This window comes from Lepus europaeus, chromosome 2, assembly GCF_033115175.1.
Source record: "Lepus europaeus isolate LE1 chromosome 2, mLepTim1.pri, whole genome shotgun sequence".
In the NCBI taxonomy this organism is placed as follows: domain Eukaryota; kingdom Metazoa; phylum Chordata; class Mammalia; order Lagomorpha; family Leporidae; genus Lepus; species Lepus europaeus.
In genome coordinates this window covers 108,131,916-108,153,357 of record NC_084828.1, presented here as the reverse complement: position 1 = coordinate 108,153,357, position 21,442 = coordinate 108,131,916, and the positions used below count along the sequence as shown (strand labels likewise).

The following is a 21,442-nucleotide window of genomic DNA, read 5'->3' as shown; positions in this document are numbered from 1 at the left end:
TCTTTTAGAAGCATGCATAGAGAAGCCAGGTGGCATTCTCCTTTTGTCTTGGTTCCTCTTACTTCAACGGAGACCACAGCTTACCATGTTTGCCATAAGATTGCAGAGGTGCCTTATCTTTACCCCAACTTTTTCTCCTTGGACATTCCTCCTGATTCTGTGAACTTTGATTACTTCCAATGGAAATTTCTCATACCATTGTCTTAGTAACTTTTGTTCAAATGTTGGCTCTATTTTTTTTTGGGGGGGGGGGTCACAAAGAACTCTATTATTCTGTTTGCTGCATACTTTCCAATATTATTGCTATTCTATCTACAGAATAAGTTAAGTGTCTTGATTAGAAATAGTGTCTAGAGGGAGTATTTCTAACTTTTTCATTTATTGTACTACTAAAAGCATACTGACTGGCAAAAATCAAAATTATAAATTCAGCTAGAGTCTGAACTCTTTGAGGACAGTAACTTTATCTTCTTCATTTTCCCCTATAATTTATGGAAAATTTCTGAACACACGATATGATTTTTAATGATTGATTACTAATTGATTGATTAGAAATGGGAAGGTATTTTGTAAAAATATACAACATATGTGGCATTTTCTTAACAATATCTTTTATACTACATTTGGTAATACAATAGACTACTTCCTTCAAAGGGCCAGGTCATCTGTTTAACAATATCTGATTGAATTCAGACTGAGCTTGCAATTGTCACCTGATCCTTTTAGAAATTATACCGCTCTATGGAATGTCCAGCTACATTACTCGTGAAGACCAGTACAGCAAGCCTCCGCACAAGAAGCTCAAAGACCGCCAGATTGACCGCCAGAATCGCCTCAACAGCCCTCCTTCTTCTATCTACAAAAGCAACTGCACCACGGTGTACAATGGCTACGGGAAGGGGCACAGCGGAGGGAGTGGCGGAGGCGGGGGCGGTGGCAGCGGCGGAGGGCCTGGAATCAAAAAAACAGAGCGGCGAGCAAGGAGCAGTCCAAAGTCGAATGATTCCGACTTGCAAGGTAATGCTCAAGACAGTTTCTGTAGACTGGGGATTCTCAGGACAGGGATATCTTGAAGGTGGGATCTTTTACATCAGAACATTTTGTTGTGATGGGCTGTGTTGTACTAGGAATGATTGGATGGATTTCTGATGTGTTTCGTCATCTTTTTTTTTTTTTTTTTTAAATTGAGACCTTATGCCAGAAATACTACTTTTTGGTCACATATGCCATGTAATTTTCCACATAATTTCAGTAATACATTCCTGAACGTGTTTTCACATTAGCCTATTTCTGTTGTTTCACCATAAATGGGCAGATGTGGAAGAAATCCAGAATACGTCTTGATGGAGAAGCATAGGTGTAGTTTAAATCTCAAAGTAATTATACCTTGTAAAACCAGATGTAATCATTCTCATGCTGCGGTGAAATCTATCACTGCATAGCAGGGATATACTTCTGTTCAGTTTTAGGCATCACTCATTGTTGTGTAGTAACTTTTGCATCCCAGTTACAGGAGTTGTAAGAGAGAGATGGCAGAAACAGTCTCACCACACAGAGGCAAACTGACATCAGCTGAGAAGGGCTTGTGTTTTTCAGAGTGTTCTTTTGGATACAGATCAATTGATTTGCGAAGGAAGGCATATGTGTTTCAGTGAAGAGCTCAGATGACATACAGGGATTACCTATCTTGATGCCACAGGGAGAAAGAGCGGGGGGCTTTTTATAAAGGCATTTAGAAGACTTAGTGAAGCCAAGAAGCTGACATTCTGAGAAGGCAGATGACTTTGCAATTGTGAATGACTAGAAAGGACACTGCTGTAACAAAACTACAATTATGACACTCGCTGAGTTCACTGATTCCTCATTATTCTCATCTGGGTAGAAACAGGGACTGTGTCTGAGAATGTGTTCGTGAATGAAACAGTATGGAGACTGTGTATGTTTGGTCATCTAAGAAAGGTGGGCCCCTGATGGGAGAGGAAAATTAGGTAAAACCAGTTCTCGAAGTCAACTTTGCCTCCCATATTATTGATACAAGCAGACTGTAGCATGCAAAAGAGTAGGTGTAAGATCTACGGAGAGGGGAACCCTAATTGCTCTAGGTGAGTGTGTTCTGGTTCTTTCAGTTTTGTTCTTGATTCTTTTCAGTAGTTTCCAGATGTCACGCAGCCATATAATTATTAAACTAAACATTTTAAAAATCTATCATATCAAATAGACCCAAGGTTCAAGAGGGTTTTAAACAAAATTAACCATGAGTATGTGAAAAACTAGTGATAGCTTTTCCCAAGGAGAATTTTCATCCAGACAAAAAGAATGTGTAAGTGGTCCAGAAAGCTTGTGAGTTTAGAAGTACTTTGATTACTTGATTCAGTCCCTAATAATTTTTGTCCTACCTTGTACCAAGACATACATGGGTACATGTGTTAGAGGCAGATAAATAAAATGTAAGAATTAAGGAGCAAAAAGATGATAGGAAACTAAGATAAAGCAGGGTTGAAATTAGCACAAAAATTAACACAGTTATGGATTAATTTTCTAAAAGCAAGTGCCTTTTTTTGAGTACAGTTATTTCATATCACTTATACATCAGTGTGTAAGCTGCTCTATATTTAATTACATTTACTTATTTATTAATATACAAAGAATAGACTTCATGAATTTCATAGGTGCAATTCCAAGAACACAGATAACGATACTTTCCTCCCTCCCTCTGTATATTTTAATGTTATCATATTTGTAAAAGAGAAAATAGATTTATATGAAAATCTACATTAAAATGTTTGCTAACATACTTACATATGTTTACAAGCATTTTGCTGTTTGACCCTTGAGAAAGAGTACAGTTAGGTATTACATGGACTGTAAGCTGTTTGCTGTTGTGTAGAAAGCACAGTTTTGTTGGGTACTGCCAGTGAGATCACTTCGGTTGTGAGCTTTTGGAAACAAGTGTTTCATGATGGAAAGGGAAGAACACACTTAGTCAGAACATGGTCTTTTGCTCTTTGGCACCTCAAACTATGACTTTCCAGGTGGTTTAATCAAGAAATAAAAAATCATATGGAATATGCTTTTATATACTCTAGCTCATTTCAGTAAGGATCTGAGGAGGTTTACATGTTAGATTAAATAAAATATATGTTTACCCCAGTAAATTGAAAACATGTCCACACAAAAACCTGCACACCAATATTTACAGGAGCTTTATTCATCAGTGCCAAAATATGGAATCAACCAAGATGTCCTTCAGTAGACAAATGGATAAATAAACTCTGGTACTACCAGATAATGGGATATTACTCAATGATTAAAAAGCAGAGACATCAAATTACGAAGACAGGAAAAAACCTTACTACGTACTGAAGAAAGGCCAATCTGGAAAGCCCAGTGTGTGATTCCAACTCCATGGCATTCTGGAACAGCCAAAACTGTGGAGGCAGTGAGATCATTGGTTGCCAGGGATCAGGAGGGGAAGAGGTTTGCATAGACAGAACACAGGATTTGTAGGGCTATGGAATTCTTCTGTGTGATACTATAATGGTGGATATACTGTCATCATATATTTAATTCAGACCCTTAGAGTTTAAAACACCAAGAGTAAACTCTAGTGTAAACTACTGACTTCTAGTTTTAATGATGTTCCAAAGGCCAGCGCCATGGTGTGGCAGGTTAAGCCACCGCCTGCAACACCAGCATCCCATATGGATGCAGGTCTTGAGTCCCAGCTGCTCCACTTCTGATCCAGCTCCCTGCTGATGTGCCTGGTAAAGCAGCAGAGGATGGCTGAAGTCCTTGGGCCCCTGCACCCATGTGGTAGACCTAGAAGAAGCTCCTAACTTCCCTCTGGCCCAGCCCCAGCCATCACGGCCATTTAGAGTGAACCAGTAGATGGAAGAGATCTATCTCTCTCTGTATCTCTCCCTTTTAGATAAATAAAATAAATCTTCAAAAAAATATATTCAGAAATGTTAAATATATATCAGAGGAAATAGAACAAATAAGATGAAGCTAGGAATAAGGTTTCATGTAAGAGATTCCTATAGAGTTGTTTGGTGTGAGCCATATATTTGATTTTGTGCTTCCTGGTTCTCAAAGCAAAGTAGGAAATATGAATCAGGTAGAAGGCAAGTAATAGAGCACCTTTTATTCATATGCCATTCTTGTCTGCCTCTGAATGTAGTTATTAGCTCAAGGGTCTCAAAAGGCTGTTTTCTCATAAATGAAGGCACTCTCCAGTGTATCTTTTTACTGGAGGTTTGCTACAGCTGACTTCTGTATCCAGGTAACAAGTTTCCTTAATAAGTCTTAAGTCTACATTACCATCTGATTAATAGTAAACTGTAGTTAGTATGATTTATCTGTTGACATCCATGTGTGATTTGCACAAGAATAGCATATATACTGAACTGTGACATGTGACTTATGGTATTTTCCTGTATTTTGCTTGTGCTAAGTTACCCACATTTCCAGATGGTCCAACTATTTTACATCATAGTTTCCTTGCTTTTGAAGGAATCTACTTGAATTGCTTACCTTTTTACTGCTTGAAGAAGCCAAATGTTAAAAAAGGCAAACTTCAGATTTGTAATTGATCTTGTGATAAAGCTAAGGACGTGAAAAAAAAGAACCATAGACAGATGTATTAAAAAGATAAAAGTAAATGAATCACTGTCTTGAGTTGCTTAAGTGTGCTTCAGAAGCACTGATAGAACCTGAACATGATGAGTGATCCCTAAACCTTATTTCAGACTTACAGAAGCAGAATTGTGGCACCAGTCTGGATTTCATGGGTTTGGTTTGGTTTTATTTATATCAAGCCTCCATGGGGATATTGGTTGACTAAGGTAGAAAACTGTTCTGATACTCAGGATGTTTATAGAGGGTGTAGTTCACCAAGTTGTACTATGTGAAGTAGGTAAATTATCTGTTGTGTTCATCATTTTCTCCCTTCCTTCTAGTGCCGTACCTGGCATGCATATATTTATATATGATATGTTTATATATATAAGTATATATAAAACTTGTGAAGTGAATCATGTGTTTTTAATTGCTTTGTTTTCCAGAACATACCTTCTGTACTGTTTCTTCTTTCTGGAGCAAATTGCTCTAATGCTCAGGAATTGCTCTGTGGCTAGCTCCTTTTTTGATTTATTATTACCTTCAGGAAAATGACATGACAGTGGCCCCATGGTACCCTCAAAAAACTACTCCAAAAGGACTTCTATTTCCTTGCAATCCCTTGAAACTAATAGTGTGATGTGGACAGTTGGATGTTCGATATTGCATACACTTAGCTGAGAATCTAGCTTTGTTGCTGGTAATTATTTGCTTTAGGTTCCCTGAATCTCTGTATCCTTATCTGTAAAAAGGAGTCTTTTAATTCTCGTTATCAAATGTTAAAGTAGATCTTAGCGCTTGAATGAAGACTTACCATTTGAATGTTCTTATTGTCTCCTTATCCTCATGGCTTCTTTAATATCATCTGACCACCTCTCATCCAAGATATCCCCTCCTCATAACAGGTGGCTCGCTATTCTCCAATCTGATGGCCTTTCATCCTTCATGCTGCCCCAGCTCCCACCCCCATCCCCATCCCCATTCCCACCCCCCAGTTCCTGCTCCTGTAGGCCTGCCATGGCTTCCTCTGCCCAAACCCATCTTAAGTTGGGAAAGGTGTGCCTCTTCTTCTGGATGACTGCCTCAGAAGAGTGCTTCCCAGGCTCTCATGAGAGAGGTTGCCACCAGACTAGAAGTATACCTGATAGCCTAGGGGCCTCTGGTGGATGTGCAGCCAGCCTTCACAAATCTTCCATGGCCTCTTCACAGGACAGGCACAGCATAGCCTTCTGGGACCTCCTTTATCACAGGCCCTGTCCTTGGTGTCTTCTACATTTCTCCTAAGCTCCCCGTTAGGATTTCCTTTGCTCGGAATGATCTTTTAAGTTTTGTGTGTTTATTTGAAAGACAGAGTGACAAAAGAGAGAGTTGGGAAGAAGAAAGAAAGCAAGCAAGCTCATGGGTAGGCTAGGCTGAAGCCAAGAACCAAGACCTCCATCCTGGTCTCTCACATGGTGGCAGGGACCCAAGCACTAGGGCCATCACCTGCTTCCTCCAGACTCAACAGCAGAAAGCTGGGTTAGATTGGAAGCAGAGGCAGGACTGTATCAAGCACTCCAGTGTGAGATGCCGACTCCCCAAGTAGCAGCTAAGCTGTTGTGCCACAGTGCCCACCCCTTCAGTCTGATCTCTAAGAGATTTCCTGGAAGGACCACTTTAGATTTTAAGGTAATTATCCATTTCATCCTGCACTTTGTTCAACTGTTCTGGTTGTGGCTAACTTGGATGTGAGCATGCTGTTCTCCTCAGGAACCTCCAGGGCACTCCCATGGTCTACAGAATTAAAGTCCAAACTGCTTGATATAGAGCTCGCCTCACCTGGAATTTTTCCAATTATTCACCGATACCATGGACTTGGCCCCATTTCATGAATATGCCTAATTGTCTTCTCAGGGCTGTCCTTCCAGTTCCTATGCCTGGTAAACTCCAGTTCAGTCATTCAAGGGCTGACTGAGATACCGCCTTCTCTAACATATGTTACCTGCCTGTCTCCCCAAGGTAATAACAATGGCAGATTAGTTAGGGAAAATATTTAATGAATTTTCCCCTCCTCTTTTCTCTTCTCCTCCCAGCATTTCATTTTTGACTAGTGCTTGGGCATCAAGTCCGCAAATATTTGAGGGCAAGAATGGAAGAATTTATCCTTTTATGTAGATGATTGTGCAAGAGCTGGAACTTGAGCCTGCTCTGTGGCCAAAACCCAGTTAAAAGTCATGGCCTTTGATCATGGAGGCTAAAGAAGTCTATCCTGCTCTTCATTAACAGGGAAATGTCACACCTTCCATTTTGTTCTTTGTAAAAGCTGATGCAAAAGATAACTGAGGTAATTCAGTGAGTCTAGGCCCAGTTTTCTAGTTGACTTCTGTCCATTTTTACAGAGAGCTGTAGTCTCTGTGTCATATACCCTCAGATTATAAGTAAGGTTATCTGCAGGCATAGTTTTAGAAAAGATTATGTTCATGTAAAATTTTTACTTAAAAAACAAAATCTTTTTTAGGATCTGCTGTCTAATATTATGAAAAGACCTAAGTAGTCTCCTTGATGATGTTGATGATCATGGTGGTGGTGGTGAGAGTTCTGGGGTAAGGGTGCCTAGAGGAGGGATAGGGAGAGAAAAAAAGTGAGGGCATCCAGAGTGCTAAGGGGCAGTCTCCCAAATATATGAGGTATGCAATTGACACCACTGATCTTTGCTTCGTTCCTGGATCCTACCCCAAGGATGAGGATGTCTTCTCCTCATTATTTGAGTGGTTTTAAAGCATACTGGAAATATAAGCCTTACTAGTTTATGTTTTAGACTGTGTGATATAGAACAAGTCATTTTACTGGGCCTCATTTTTCCTTTCAGTAAGTTGAATGAATGAGTTAGAGTAAATGATTTTCAAAATGTGTTCAATGAGCAGACCCTCCCCCCCCCTTTTTTTTTCCAAACAATATTACTTAGAACACCACTTAAATAGAGTATCCCTTTACTCCACTACTGATACTCACATGCACAGGTATGCACCCTGACAGTAGCAAGAAAAGGAATCTCTGTGGTTTGAGTGAGCCGCAGATCTTCAAGACCATCTACAGGGCTTTCCCAGGGACTTGGCACTAGCCTGGGCTCTGACTACCCAGCTCAGGCCAGCAGCAGCAGCCCTATCTAACAGCTGGTGAGACACACACTCTTTTTTTTTTTTTTTTTAAGATTTATTTTGTTTATTTGAAATGAAGAGTTAGAGAAATCGATCAGTCAGTCGATCGATCTCCCATCTGCTGGTTCACTACCCAAATGGTCTCAATGGCCAGGAGCCAGGAGCTTCTTCTGGGTCTCCCATGTAGGAGAAAGGGCCCAAGCACTTGGGCCCTGCTCTGTTGCTTTCCTAGGCCATTAGCAGGGAGATGGATTGGAAGTGGAGCAGCTGGATTTTGCACCAGTGCCCATATGGGATGCTAGCATTGCAGGTGGTGGTATTACATGCTATACTACAGTGCTGGCCTTAGACACACACTCTTGTGACCTGCCCAGTGAGCAGTCTGTGAAGGTGTGGGTCAGTGATCTGTGTATCATCAGGTCCTTCAGGTGATGATTAGGCCCAGTAGCCTTAGAGCACCACAGGCTTTTCCCTTGGTGACAGCTGTTAACCTTGTTCATTTCAAAGGCAGGATTCAGAGTGGAGGAGTCATGGAGGTAGGAGGCATTTGGCTAAACCATTTGGTTTTAGTTGAAGCGTGTTCATTGTAGTACCTGCACAATGGTAACTATATCCTGATGGCGATAGACAGAGAAGTTCATTTTGTGCTACTAACATATAGAAAGTAGCCTTTGGGAAGATGGATAGAATCTATAGTGCCATACAGAAGAAAAAAAATTCTTACAAAATAGTAAGAATTAGCAATATGGAAGAAAATGGACACACAGCACACTTTTGGCATTTGATCTTTGTGATTCTTGACAGTCCAAAAATTTAGTTACACTGTGCATCAGATTCTACATTGTCGAGTCATAGTTTCTGATTCTAACACTGAAAGCTCGTGATGAGGAAGTTATTGTGATTTTCTTCTTGATAATGATGGTTGCCTTGACCCCAATAGTGGAGCCACTGCCAGGCCTTTGTATTCTAGTTTTTTCTCAGGTGGTTCTCCTTTTTTTTTTTTTTTTCCTGGTGTCTCTCTCTGTATTTTACTCTCTGCTCAGAAGCCAGAATCAGACTGAAGCATCTGTTTGCCCAACATTAACGTGAAAGTTCACTCACAATAATGACGACTGTTACTACAGGTAAGTATTATTGTATGTAGGGGCTAGTATTGAGTCCCAGCTGCTCCACTTCTGATCTAGCTCCCTACTAATGCATCTGGGAAAGCATCGGAAAATGAGCCAAGTGCTTGGGCCCCTGCCACTTACATGGGAGACCCAGATGAATCTCCTGGCTCCTGGCTCTTGGCTCCTGGCTTCGGCTTGCCCAGTCCCAGCCATTGTGGCCTTTTGGGGAGTGAACCAGCAGGTGGAAGATCTCTCTCTCTCTTTCTCTCAGTGACTCTACCTTTCGAATGAATAAATCTTTAAAAAGAAAAGAATGATTGCAGTAAGGTGTGGGCTGGTGTTTTTCCTTCTGAGGTCTGAGATTTGTGAGCCCTCGGAGTGTCCTTCTGCTGGAAGGCGTGGTCTGCGGGATGGGCACGGCTGCATCTACCCGAGTAGGCTGACACTAGTCCCCTTTGCTTGGGATAATGTGCTTAATGTCGATAAGGGCTGGAATGTTTGGGATCAAGGCAGGAGGTCTTTTGGAATCACATCTGGTCTTGGCTCTCTGTCAGAGATAATGTTGGTGCTCTGTATTCAAAGAAGGGTGTTTAATAGGACTTTGCTACTTCATGAGTGACTGGTTTCTCTTGTCCCTTTTCATCCCCTCCTGGGCATGCTCAGATAGTGGGTCTGGAGGGCTGGAGGTTGTGGACACACGGGTTCTTCTTCCCCAAAGCATGTGCTTCCCTTACTGTGCTGGAAATGTAACAGTTTCTAGATGGAGTTTCAATATTGCTTTGTCTCTCAAGTCTCAAACATTTTCACCTGTCTGCAGCTGCATATGAATTCTAAGCATGGCAAAATATCAAGAAAACATGAAAAAAAAGTAAAAGTGAACTCAGGTCAGTGGAATTCACCCATTTTGCTGCCAAATACAGTCTGAAAAGTGAAAATAGTCCAAACAAGCCCCAATAGCTTTTGTTTTTTAAAAGGACAATATGGATCCCTGGATCTGAATGCTAGAGACATTCTTTTTAGCTGGAAGCTGGACAGTTAATACGGTCACTTCCATTTCAAAGATTTGCTGCCAGATCCATCCCCTTGGAGTTGGGGGCCGCTGGATGTCTGGCCTTGCAGCTGTCTGTGTGTGGGATGGAAAGGAGATAGCATTTGGGACAAAAGGGTGTTTTCATAAGGCATATGTGTGCTTTCTTTTTTAATAAAAATTGCTTTGTTTTAATTAAAAAAATATTTTCATCTTATGTGAAAGGGGAAGAGAGACTGAGGTTGAGATACTTTTCAGTTCACTGATTCACTCCCCAATTGACCCCAACAGCTAGGACTGAAGTTGGTCTCCCATTTGGGTAGCAGGAACACAAGTAGTTGAGCCATTACCTGTTAACCTCCCACAATATGCATTGGCAGGAAGCTGGATCAGACGCAGAACCAGATCTAGAACCCTGGGATACGGGCATTCCAGGAGATCGCTTAACCTCTTTATCAAATGCTTACCCCTAGCATATGCTTTCTGACTTGGATATTGTTCTCCGGGAATACAGAAATGAAACTATGCACAGCTATTTATTTTTCTGTAAGACTACAGATTCCTGCCTTATTGAAATCTTAATTTTACTGATAACAAATGCAGATTTGATGAGTCAACAAAGAGGAAGCTGGTGGCCCAAGTTGTCACCAATGAGAAGAATAAGCTGTCTCTTATCATATCAGGTTATATCACTCACTCCATCCTTTTGCCTTTTGACCCCCCCTCCCCCTGTATTTTGTTGCAATCTGGAATGTTTTAAAGATGTTCACTACGTGCTTCTTTCAACAGGCTGGATGCGATATGTTTGTCAAGTCAATTTGGGAAGTCTTAACCCATTAAATCATACTTGAAGCTTCCCATTTTTCACTTAAATATAAAAAGACAAACAGCATGAGAAAATTCTTTTGAGTTTTCTTTTGAAATGAATGTTCACCAGAAGTCTGAGGGCAGAATTTTGATAAGTTTCTGCCATATGTGGCACTTAGCTCTGTAAACCCGTATTATTTTCTCTGCCTTTTTGCTTTCTTGGGACCTGATCATAGCAGCATTTAGATGACATCAGAACCCATGTTGGTAAAATACATATCATCCCAAAGAACCCTTTAAACAGCAGGTGTAAGTGATGATACGGTTTGCTTCTGGTATATATGTAACCTTCAATTTTATCGAATTGAGACTTTTATATGTTATTCTCTCATTTAGCTAAACTGGATTCTGATTTTAACTGGGCTAGAGGTCGTTGTCAGAAATAGGCCACGCTTAGCAGCAGAACATTGTGCCAGTTGGGACGCTGCAGATCTAGGTTTAGTCTCAGCTCTGCCGCTTGTGAGCAGTGTGTCCTGGGGCATGAGTGTCTCTCAGACCTTCATTTTCTCCTTGTATGCTGATATTTCAGAAAAGCTAATGAAAAATGGACTTGACAAACCAGTTTATTGTGATGCACAAAAAATTTAAATCCATGTATAGTTTTGTCATAATCCATGTTTCCATGAACTTTTTGAAGCCCCCCTAATGTGTATAAAGGGGGTAATGACCCTGTTTCAGAAGACCCTCATGAGTTCTGTATGCAATTTCAGTGCTTTCCCTGTGCTTTAAAATGTCACAGTACTTTTTTCTGCATATGAGAGCAGCCTCCTGGCCATCATGTTAGCAGAACCCCAGCCTGGGATTGTGCCCCTCAGTGCAAAGGAGAAAGCATCCTGCGCCCTGGGCTATTGTGAAGTAACAGTGAATGCCAAGGACTTGAGAAATGAAAGGATGCTTCTGAGAAAAGACTCCCCGACGTTTGCCAGCCCACAAACAACCTAGTGGGTTCTGGGCAAGAATGAGATTCAGTCCTCTCTCTCCCTCTTTCCCGGGTCTCCCTGCTGAGTTGGATCATAAGGGTGAGTCTGGCTGTGTTTGAACCCAACCCACTGACCACTCAGAAGTGTTGACAAAGAGGGGCTAGGCTGAGCTGGAGATGACTTGGGCAAACAACTTCACTATTTATTTTACCAACACCCACATTTCTTGTTGTAGGGCAGTTATTGACACTAGACGGATATGGCATCTGAGATCACCCAGATGGAGAGGTTAACTAGGAAAACCCACTAAATCTCACAGTCTTTCAGTGTTTCCTAACACTGTTTTGGAGTCAGACACCATTACTTGTGCAATCTGTCGCCCTGTGGAGGAAAGGGTCTGCACACGATGTACATCCCAGGAGGCCAGGACCATTGGGGTGGCAGGCACCATGGAGAGTGGCCGCCACATGGCGTGCACTGTCAGAAACTGTTTCTGTGCATCATCCGTCTGAAACAGCCGCAGCACTTGTGATAGAATTTTGGCAAATTTCCTGATGTTATGTCAGTATTGGTTTAGTCGTTCTCCCCCCCCCCCCCCCCCCCCCGTTTCCTTCTGTGAGATGGAGCTGTAGGCTGTGTACATAAACTGAACTGTGAAGAGGTGGAATGTTGAATTTGGGGGTTGGCAAGGTCAGGATAATAGTGTGACAGTTCTAGTCATTACTGCAGCTATGCTAATTATAGGCCATGCTTTCTGCATCATCAGCTGGGACTTTTTACTTCAGTTTAGCTTGTCCGTCTAACATCCAGTGTGACACACTGTGTTTCTGTGTTTCAGTGTTTGGAGTGTAATGACTCCTTGCAATTCTAAGAACTGAGTAGGAGAGCAGACCTTGGGCCTTTAGCCTGGTGGTTAAGATGCCATTTCACAGTGCCCGGGTTCGATTCCCAGCTCCACCTCCTGACTCTGGACTCCCAGCAGGCACAGACACTGGGAGTCCACTGTGATAACTCAGGTGACTGGGTGCCTGCCTCACACAGGAGACATGGATTGAGTTCCTGGCTCTCGGCTCTGGCTCTAGCTCAGCCCCATCTGAGCGGTGTTTGCAGTCATTTGGGAATTGAACCAACATAAAATCAATTTCTCCCCTCTGCCTGTATGTCTCTAAATTTTTCTAAAAAAGAAAGGAAAATAACCCCACAGAACCTAAGTGTGAAACAGGAAATGTCTATGGAACAACGGTGGTACTAGCTCACTGCACATCATCTACAAAGTAAGGAGTGTAAATGTCCCACAGTTAATGAGTTTCCTTTTTTCTCTGGTGCTGAATTTGCATTTTGGAAAACTCTAACATTCTGGATGGTAACTGCTTCTTTCCAGCCACATCAGAAGGATGGGGCTTCCCGTGTAGGGGTCAGAAAAGACCAGGTGATAGTGGTGGGGATGACTTCGCTCCAGACACAAAAGAGCATTGTGTTGATTCAGGAAGACTGGAAAATAAGAAGGGGGAGAGAAATGAGTAGGGCCTTAGAGGAATGGCATATTGAAATTAAAAGGAAGTGGTAAAAATGAGAAAACAAGTGGAATGAAAAGAGTGTACACAGTGGGCAGGGAAGATTAGATGGAGTGTGGAATAAAGATAAGTTGGAAAAAACAGGCAGAAAGGAAGAGAGGTTTCATGGCTCCCTTTTCGTACTCCATTTCTCCTGCTAGGCTAATGTTTTCCAGAGGGTGGGGTATGTGGAAAGCCTTTTGTCCTGCTGAGGTCTGTGAGCCCTTCCACTGGTAGGTCCAGTGGGAACCAGTGTCCACGTGAGCCAAGCCCTGCTCTTTTTCCTTTTGGGACTTTCCTGGTGCGTTTGTCTTCCTCCTGCACTTGATTAGAGCGTGCAGAGTCAGCGTCCGTTGATCTGACAAGTAATTTAAAGTGAAGTGTTACAGCTTTGAAAGCATCTCACTCTGTTGAGGAATTGAGTTTTTGTGATCTGAAGTTGTTTTAGAGTTTTGATGTGCTCAAAAACTGGAAATTTGGGTTTTGTTTTTGTTTTTTGGCTTTAAGTTAAATCTGAAGTACCAAAACAGGGGCCTGCCACTTGCCCTTTCCTCCAGGGCTAGTGTGCCTTTGTTAGCAGCGTCTGTTTTAGTCAACGATATCACGGTTATTTCAAGTCCTTTTATGTACTTTGTTCACTCTCATTGCTTTCATAAATAATTTAAAAAAAAAAGAGTGCTTATGGCATTTCTTTGAAATGCCCTTGTCTTGCCTTCTAAACTTACTCGAACTGCCCTAAGAAAGCAACATGCGGAAGTGAGTGGGAGGAACTAGGTCTGTCAGTGATTTTCACAAAATTTTTATAAATGCATTCATTATTACTACTCTTAATTCACTTGGTGAACTTCCATTGACCTCTTTTTCCCTATTGTTAAAAAAATTTCAGACACAAATTATATGGAACAGTATGATCCTAAGACCATAAGGGATGGAGAAACTGCCATATTTTAGGTTCACTGAGTTCCTCAAAACTATGTAAGTGTCTTGCCAAGCACATTTAAAAAAATACTATTTAGTCTTTCAGAAAGATTTATCTTTGGGTGGAATGTTACTGCAAAGAACTCCATAAGATATCAGCCTCTCGAAAACTCTGTGAAAAATCGTGTGTTTCTTAAGTGAAAAATGGCTGTGAGTGCCCTGATTACTAAGCTTTCACGTTTTCTTTTAAAACACATTGATAGCATCAATATTATTTACTACTGACGCTGTCATCCCTGGGACAATAGCTTGAATTCGATTGCCAACAGGTTTTAATTTGAAAGCTATAGTTTCATTTCATGAAGAATCCCATGTCTGTGAAGTACTATTCTCCATAGATTATAATCTCTAACACCATCTATGATAAGATACATGAGAACAAAACTGCCCATGTTAAATTAGACTAAGTGGCTACTGTGTTCGTTTTCTTAAAAAAATGTATTTACTTGAAAGGCAGAGAGAGACAGACAGACAGAAACAGAGAGAGGAAAGAGATCTACAGCTGGGGCTGGGCCAGCCTGAAGCCACTAGCCAGGAACTCCATCCGAGTCTCCTACATGAATGGCTGGGGCCCAAGAACTTGGACCATCTTGGGCTGCTTTCCCAGGTGCGTTAGCAGGAAGCAGAGCTGCCTGAAGTCGAACAGATACTCTGATCATGGGATGCCCATGTTACAAGTGTTGGTTTAATCTGCTGCACCATGATGCTAACCTCTCAGTACTAATTTTTTAACATAACTATGAGCTCATTGACTTGTGAAGAAGAAAGATGAAGAATTGTTTTCATGTTGCAGGCCAATGAGTGCCTCAAGGCTGTTTAAAAGTGGGTGAAACGAGGCCTGTGCCGTGGCGCACTAGGTTAATCCTCCGCCTGTGGCAACGGCATCCCATATGGGCGCTGGTTCTAGTCCCAATTGCTCCTCTTCCAATCCAGCTCTCTGCTGTGGCCTGGGAAGGCAGTGGAGGATGGCCTGAGTGCTTGGGCCCCTGCACCCGCATGGGAGACCGGGAAGAGACACCTGGCTCCTGGCTTCAGATAGGTGTAGTGCTGGCTGTGGCGGCCATTTGGGAGGTGAACCAACAGAAGGAAGACCTTTCTCTCTGTCTCTCTCTCTCTATCTGTAACTCTACCTGTCAAATGAATAAAATAAAATCTTTCTTTAAAAAAAGTGGGTGATCCATTTATAAATTATGCATGCCCCCTTATTTGCATTTCCTTCATGCTTACCCCTCCTATCCATTTTTATATTTGGTCTCTTAATAGAGGATAAATAGCCCCTGGTAACAGTATGAGGGAGAATGTGTCCAGATTGCTATGGTAAAGATTTGGTGTGTAAGGAGAACCTGAAACTCAAAATGATGCACAGAAATTAAAACAATGCTCTTTGTAACATTGGGTAGTTCTATAGGAAAATGGCTGTTCTGTTTATCACCTGTTGCTATGGCAGGGTTAATTTTTCCCTACTCTCAATATTCAAAAAAAAAAAAAAAAAAAGAGAGAGAGTAAAAAGGCCTAGGGAGAGAGAGCAGCAAATACTGAGGGAGTAAGGAGATTTGTCTGCTTGGAGTATTTATTGCAAGCACTGTTTCACAGGTGATACTGTTTTGGAGCTGTGGATCAATAAACTAAGGCAGGATTGGGCTGTTTTAAAGATACCGGAGGTTAAAACTGAGTAGGACCACAGTTTCCAAGATGTTTACTTGAAATAATGGCTTTATTAATTGCTGGTGAATGAGATACCAACATAGAAAATAAGTTGTCTCCAGACAAGTGGTAATCATAGGTGACAAATATGTTGTTTGTACTTTGTTTAGATGGCAGTTTTGTTTCTGGAACATTACTTTTATTGAAGAGAAGTTGGAAGCATTTGAGAACTGGACATTTTGTAGGGCATTCTTACATATAGTTTTTCAGTTTTATTCAATTTCGTGTCTTCAGGGAATATTTTTAGGCCTAGGTTTATGAACGTTGTACATAGTGTTTGCTACCAAAAGAACATCCTACCAGCAAGCTTATTGGGGAGCATATTGTACGTCTATCTTCTCTACCCTTTGGAACAGATGTTCCCTCAGCATTGCTGGATCATTTAATGCACAAGATGGGAAATCAGAAGAAAAAGATTGGCAAATTAATTTCTGGGACTAGTAAATTTCATTTGAACAGCGGTAAATGTCAGTATTCTCAATCTTTTTTTATCCCTGTGCTAAATTTGGAATAGTAACTGTAGTGACCCTGTCAGTTATTGTCAGACCTTAAAAATACAATAGCAAATCCCAGTTCTGTATCAGTAGGGGAGTGGGTTAACAATAAAAATGTATGATGATCTCATATATGCTCAGATCCTTTCATTTGGCCCCATTTTCTTTGCTCTCTTTCTTTTCCTACCCCAGTGCCTGCTGTCCACAGTGAAGGTTAACACAATGGAACACACTCCTGATAAACTGAATGCTAGTTTTCTGTGACTAACAAATTCCCGAAAGCGAGAAATGTGTCCTCGCCAGGTTCTGGAGAGAATGCAGAGAGTAGCTTAAGCAGTCAGAGCAGGGTGCCCCAGTGGATGGCACATTCCTTTTCCTGTAACACATCACTCCAGCCTTCTGGACCAGCAACTTCTAATCTCTCTCTCTCCTCTGTCTTTACCTCAGCTCCTCTTCCATGTGTGTCAAGTCTTCCTCTGCCTCCTCCTTACAAGGTTATGGAAGTGATTTGCTGCAGGGCCCGCCTGATAACCTGGGATACTGTTTCCATCTCCAAAGACTTTGCCATGGAAAATAACATTCACAAGTTTGAGGGACTGGGATGTGGATGTCTTTTCGGGGGCCATTCTGAGCCTATCATAGACTGTTTCCAACACCTCCCCTCTAGGAACCTGTTGAGAGCCAGCCCAGTGCCTGCCTCTTCTTTAGATCTGATGGTGTCTTCCCTCACCTTCCTCAACACTGACCTTGGACTTTTCAGGAAGGTTACAATTAATTGCTATAATGTACACTAGCAGACCCAGCTGTCAGCCTCTAGTAACATAGGCCTAGGATCATGTAGCACACCTACAGCCTCTCCTTAAAGCAACCGTTCACATACAGGAAATCTATGCAAAGTAAGCTAGTTTAGGTAAGTCATGCAGTCGAATGCTGCACTAGTTGTTCCTTTTAACTCAGGAGCTTGAAGTGAGTTGTGTCATTAACGTGCATGTGTATGCACCTGTAAAATGGTAGATGTGCATTCTCAGGCCATATTTAATGGAAGGTAAATGTCAGGATCTGTACAATTCCTTTTAAGTGATGAATGGCATGTCCCAAGAAGAAGTAACATGAACCTCTTTCATTTATAATACATACTTTCTTCAAAAGTGAGAAAAATCGTTTTTGCCTAGCATAAGACTCACAACTTTGAAAATAATCCTTAATGAATCTCCTATCTCTTAAATGTTAACTTTCCTCTAAGAAAGTTCCATGACAGCTGTACTTGTGTATGTGGACTGGATATTAATGTTTTGAATTAATCACTGAGTGTTTGACGGCTCCATCTGGGAGGAGTTTAATAATTAGTTTAAAGAAGAGTTTTATGGACCCGGAGGGGTCACATGAGTGATAAATTCTAAAGCCCTGCTATCTGTCTTGCCTTGTTCCAATAATTATTGCCTATGTTAATGAACTCGTATGTTATTGATGGCGGGTGTTTTGCCTAAATTGGAAAGACATCACTGATTAGATGAACACGTTAGTCAGAATTCTGTATATACTTTGGTTTTTATAGATAACCTGGCCAGTAATTATAGGATTACAAAGAGTCCTAAAACAAGAGGTTGGTGAGAGTAGTAAAGCTGAAGTACAAAGCCCAGATTATTTACATGAGGCAAGGAGAAAATATCTAGAAGGGAAAAAAATGTTTTGGCCAGACACGAGAACTCAGCTGGATTGTACACTGCCAGCCAAGATAGTACGTGACAGAGGACAGCAGATACAAACACCAAGACCTTCTCTAAAGGGGAAGTTGTGAAATTGGAGAGAAACTACAAGCCATGTAGGTCACAGCCTTCCCTGTAGCCAGGTTCAAGCTAAGATGGCTGAGTTGTATAATGAACTCTTGTGGTGGTGCTAAGATCTTACTTAACAAAGCGGGAAGAAGAAGCCGAGGAACTCACGCCATGTCACCTGCCTGGGATAGTGTCTGCAATTTTTATTTCAGTGAATTTACAAGATAAATCTAATTTAAGCCATTTAACTCTACCCATACTCATGGGCATTTAGTTTTAGCTACTTACATGTTTTTTCCATGGGAGTATCAATCACTTACAGCATATCATATGTCCTGCCAGTTCCTTTTGGAACCAATTTAAATGAGAAAAATAAAGGACTTTGGGAAAAACTATTTAAGTATGTCTGGTAAATTGTTTTACTATTTGAGAACAGTGCTGGAGACTGAAATACATTTTCCATTTAGTAGAATTTGGCTTCTTTTGTTAGCCCCAACATTCCTGGAAATATGTGGAAATCTTAAATGTAGAGAATATTACTTACTGCTTTAGGTATTACTTGCCGTCTAGAAGGATGTTCTGGTGCTCACTGTAATATGTCTCTGATCAGTAGTGTTAGAAACCTAGATAACTCTAGATTACGGTGAAGTGTGCCTAGCACGATTCACAGATTTCCTCCTGGTCTGGATTCTGCAAATTGTGCAACGAGCATCCCACAGCCCTTCCTTTTTTTTGTTTTTTTTTAGAATATCTCATTACACACGCATTCATGGTCACTTGAGTTGCAACCCTACTTAGATGTTAATACCATGTATAGAAACTTAGGTCTAGAAAATCACATTGATTATTGCAAAACAGATAACTAGGTTCTATAATCCAAAACATAGTTAATGAAATGTAACTCTTTCCCTGAATTTCCAGTATTATCCTAGTGCTTGTTTTGTAATTTGTGTGTGTTGTGTGTATTTTCATATAGCTTAAATGTATAAAATGGAGTCATTATTCCCTCCAGTGGCCCCTCTGCTTAAATTTGGGTTGCGCTACAGTTTGTTCAGCATACTGCAGCCAGAGAGATCTTGTTAAAAAGTCTGCATGTTTCTGTTTTGAACTTAGCATAAAGCACAAACCCTTTACCAAGGTATCAAAGTCTGTATCAACTGGCTGCTGCCCAATTCTGCACCTCAGCTCCTTCCAGCTCTGCTCTATCTCCCTGTACCCTGGGCGCACGACTTCCTTTCCAGTTCTCTGCCATGCCAGGCTTTTCCTGCCATGGGGCTTTCGTCCTTTATGTTCTCTGCTTGGAAAATGTCCTTGCCCTTTGTATGGTAGGATCTTCTTTCTTTAATCCTTCTTAGCATAGCCCAAGTATATCAGGATCAGAGGGAACTTCTTGGGCTATTTCATCACATTACCCTTTAAATATTCTTCATGATACCCACCCTGAGGTGACCTCATCATATTTGTGTGTTCATGTTGTCTATATTCTTCCAAGAGAGTTCACTCCTTGAATGTATTGGAAGCTGATTAAAGTTGGCAGAAGGTCAAGTTCAGACTTGCTCAAAGGACTCTGACACATCTTTTATAAATGATATGAATTGCTGAGTTTGCTTTTTTATTTAAAAATTTTCACCATACAAATCTTGGGTTAAAATAGAGAGAGAGTTCCATTGAGGTTGAAAAGCATTACCAGATAGTTCACAGTGTGTGCCTGAATACCAGGATGGGCAGTGCACAGCAGAGTCAGTGTGACATGTGAAATGCTTTTTTGAGGAGCTGCAATGCTGGTAAGAATTCTATGCTAGGCCCATTTTCACCCCCCAAATGAAGGCCTTTCCTATAACTGAGGTTTATTTCTTTCCCGCCCAGTAAATGTAATAAACTGTTGGTGCTGCTCCCTCCATGTTTGCGCAGTAAGTCTGAACCTCTGATGGTAGGGACAGAGTTACTTTTGTCAGTTCAGTATTATTTCTACACCATTAGTTTATTATTATTATTATTATTTTATTTTTTTATTTTTTGACAGGCAGAGTGGACAGTGAGAGAGAGAGAGACAGAGAGAAAGGTCTTCCTTTGCTGTTAGTTCACCCTCCAATGGCCGCCGCGGTTGGGGCGCTGCGGCCGGCGCACCATGCTGATCCGATGGCAGGAGCCAGGTGCTTCTCCTGGTCTCCCATGGGGTGCAGGGCCCAAGCACTTGGGCCATCCTCCACTGCACTCCTGGGCCACAGCAGAGAGCTGGCCTGGAAGGGGGGCAACCAGGACAGAATCCGGCGCCCCGACCAGGACTAGAACCCGGTGTGCCGGCACCGCAAGGCGGAGGATTAGCCTAGTGAGCTGCGGCTCCGGCCTACACCATTAGTTTACCCTTAGGTAGAATCTGGACTTTGTATTTCCCCTTATCCAAATCTCATTAAGTTTCAGGTAATTCACAGGCATTAAATTGTATTCAGATACTCCTGATGGCATAGCAGCAAACATAATTCGGAATATTAAAATAATATTAATGACAGAAAGTGATTCAACCTTTTGTTGTAAGCTATTTATTTATTCCATAGTTTAGGGTGTTTTTCAGACACCAGCTTTCAGTAGTTCTGATTCATTTTGTGAAACAGATAACTAACTTTTATAAGCACAGCTTTTAGAATTGGTATAATAATGCGTACTATACAGTACCCTTTGTGTTCCTAATGGCTCCAGGTGCTCCTGTCTCTTGAAAGAAGAAAACTGATGGTTGGGAAATATTGTAACCCAATTATTGGACTACTTTGTGCTGGTCCTGGGGGCTGTTTGCCCCTTTGCTCCCACTTGGCTATGCTGTGAGACTGCCTCAGCCAGTCCCCACACTCTTAAGAAAGAGTTCTTCAGTAAACTTCAAGTACGTGCCCAGAGTAGAAATGAGGACCAATCATTTCCCAGATGTGCACAGTGTGCTAGACACCGAAATAGGTTCTACTTTGAGAAGTATTGCTGGAGACGCCATCCACATATGAAAGCATCTGTTGCCAGTTGGAATACTGGACTAAAGATATTGGACTAAAGATTGGTCGTACCTTCTTGGTTCAGAAACCCCCTAGTCAAGCATTCTAGATGAAGAGGCCTCTGAGATGTGGCCTAGGATATGATTGTTTTGGTTGGACACGTCAGAATAGGCAGCAAATCCTAGCCCTCAGTGATCCTGTCACCTGAGTCTGGATTACCATGAGGGTTAAGCAAAGGTTACGGATTCTGGCTTTTCCTTTAAAAATGCCGGAAGTCTGAACT

The 21,442-nt window shown here is 41.5% G+C and overlaps 1 protein-coding gene across 3 annotated transcripts in view; it reads left to right on the top strand.

The window, feature by feature from the left end:
* The window catches only part of FNDC3B (fibronectin type III domain containing 3B), a 356,988-nt gene that overhangs the window by 209,028 nt on the left and 126,518 nt on the right, over positions 1–21,442 (top strand). For all 3 annotated transcript variants that reach the window (XM_062211816.1, XM_062211803.1, XM_062211809.1), the window contains exon 6: positions 727–1,017. In XM_062211816.1, coding sequence (XP_062067800.1) covers positions 727–1,017 — 291 coding nt within the window. The remainder of the gene's footprint in view (positions 1–726; positions 1,018–21,442) is intronic.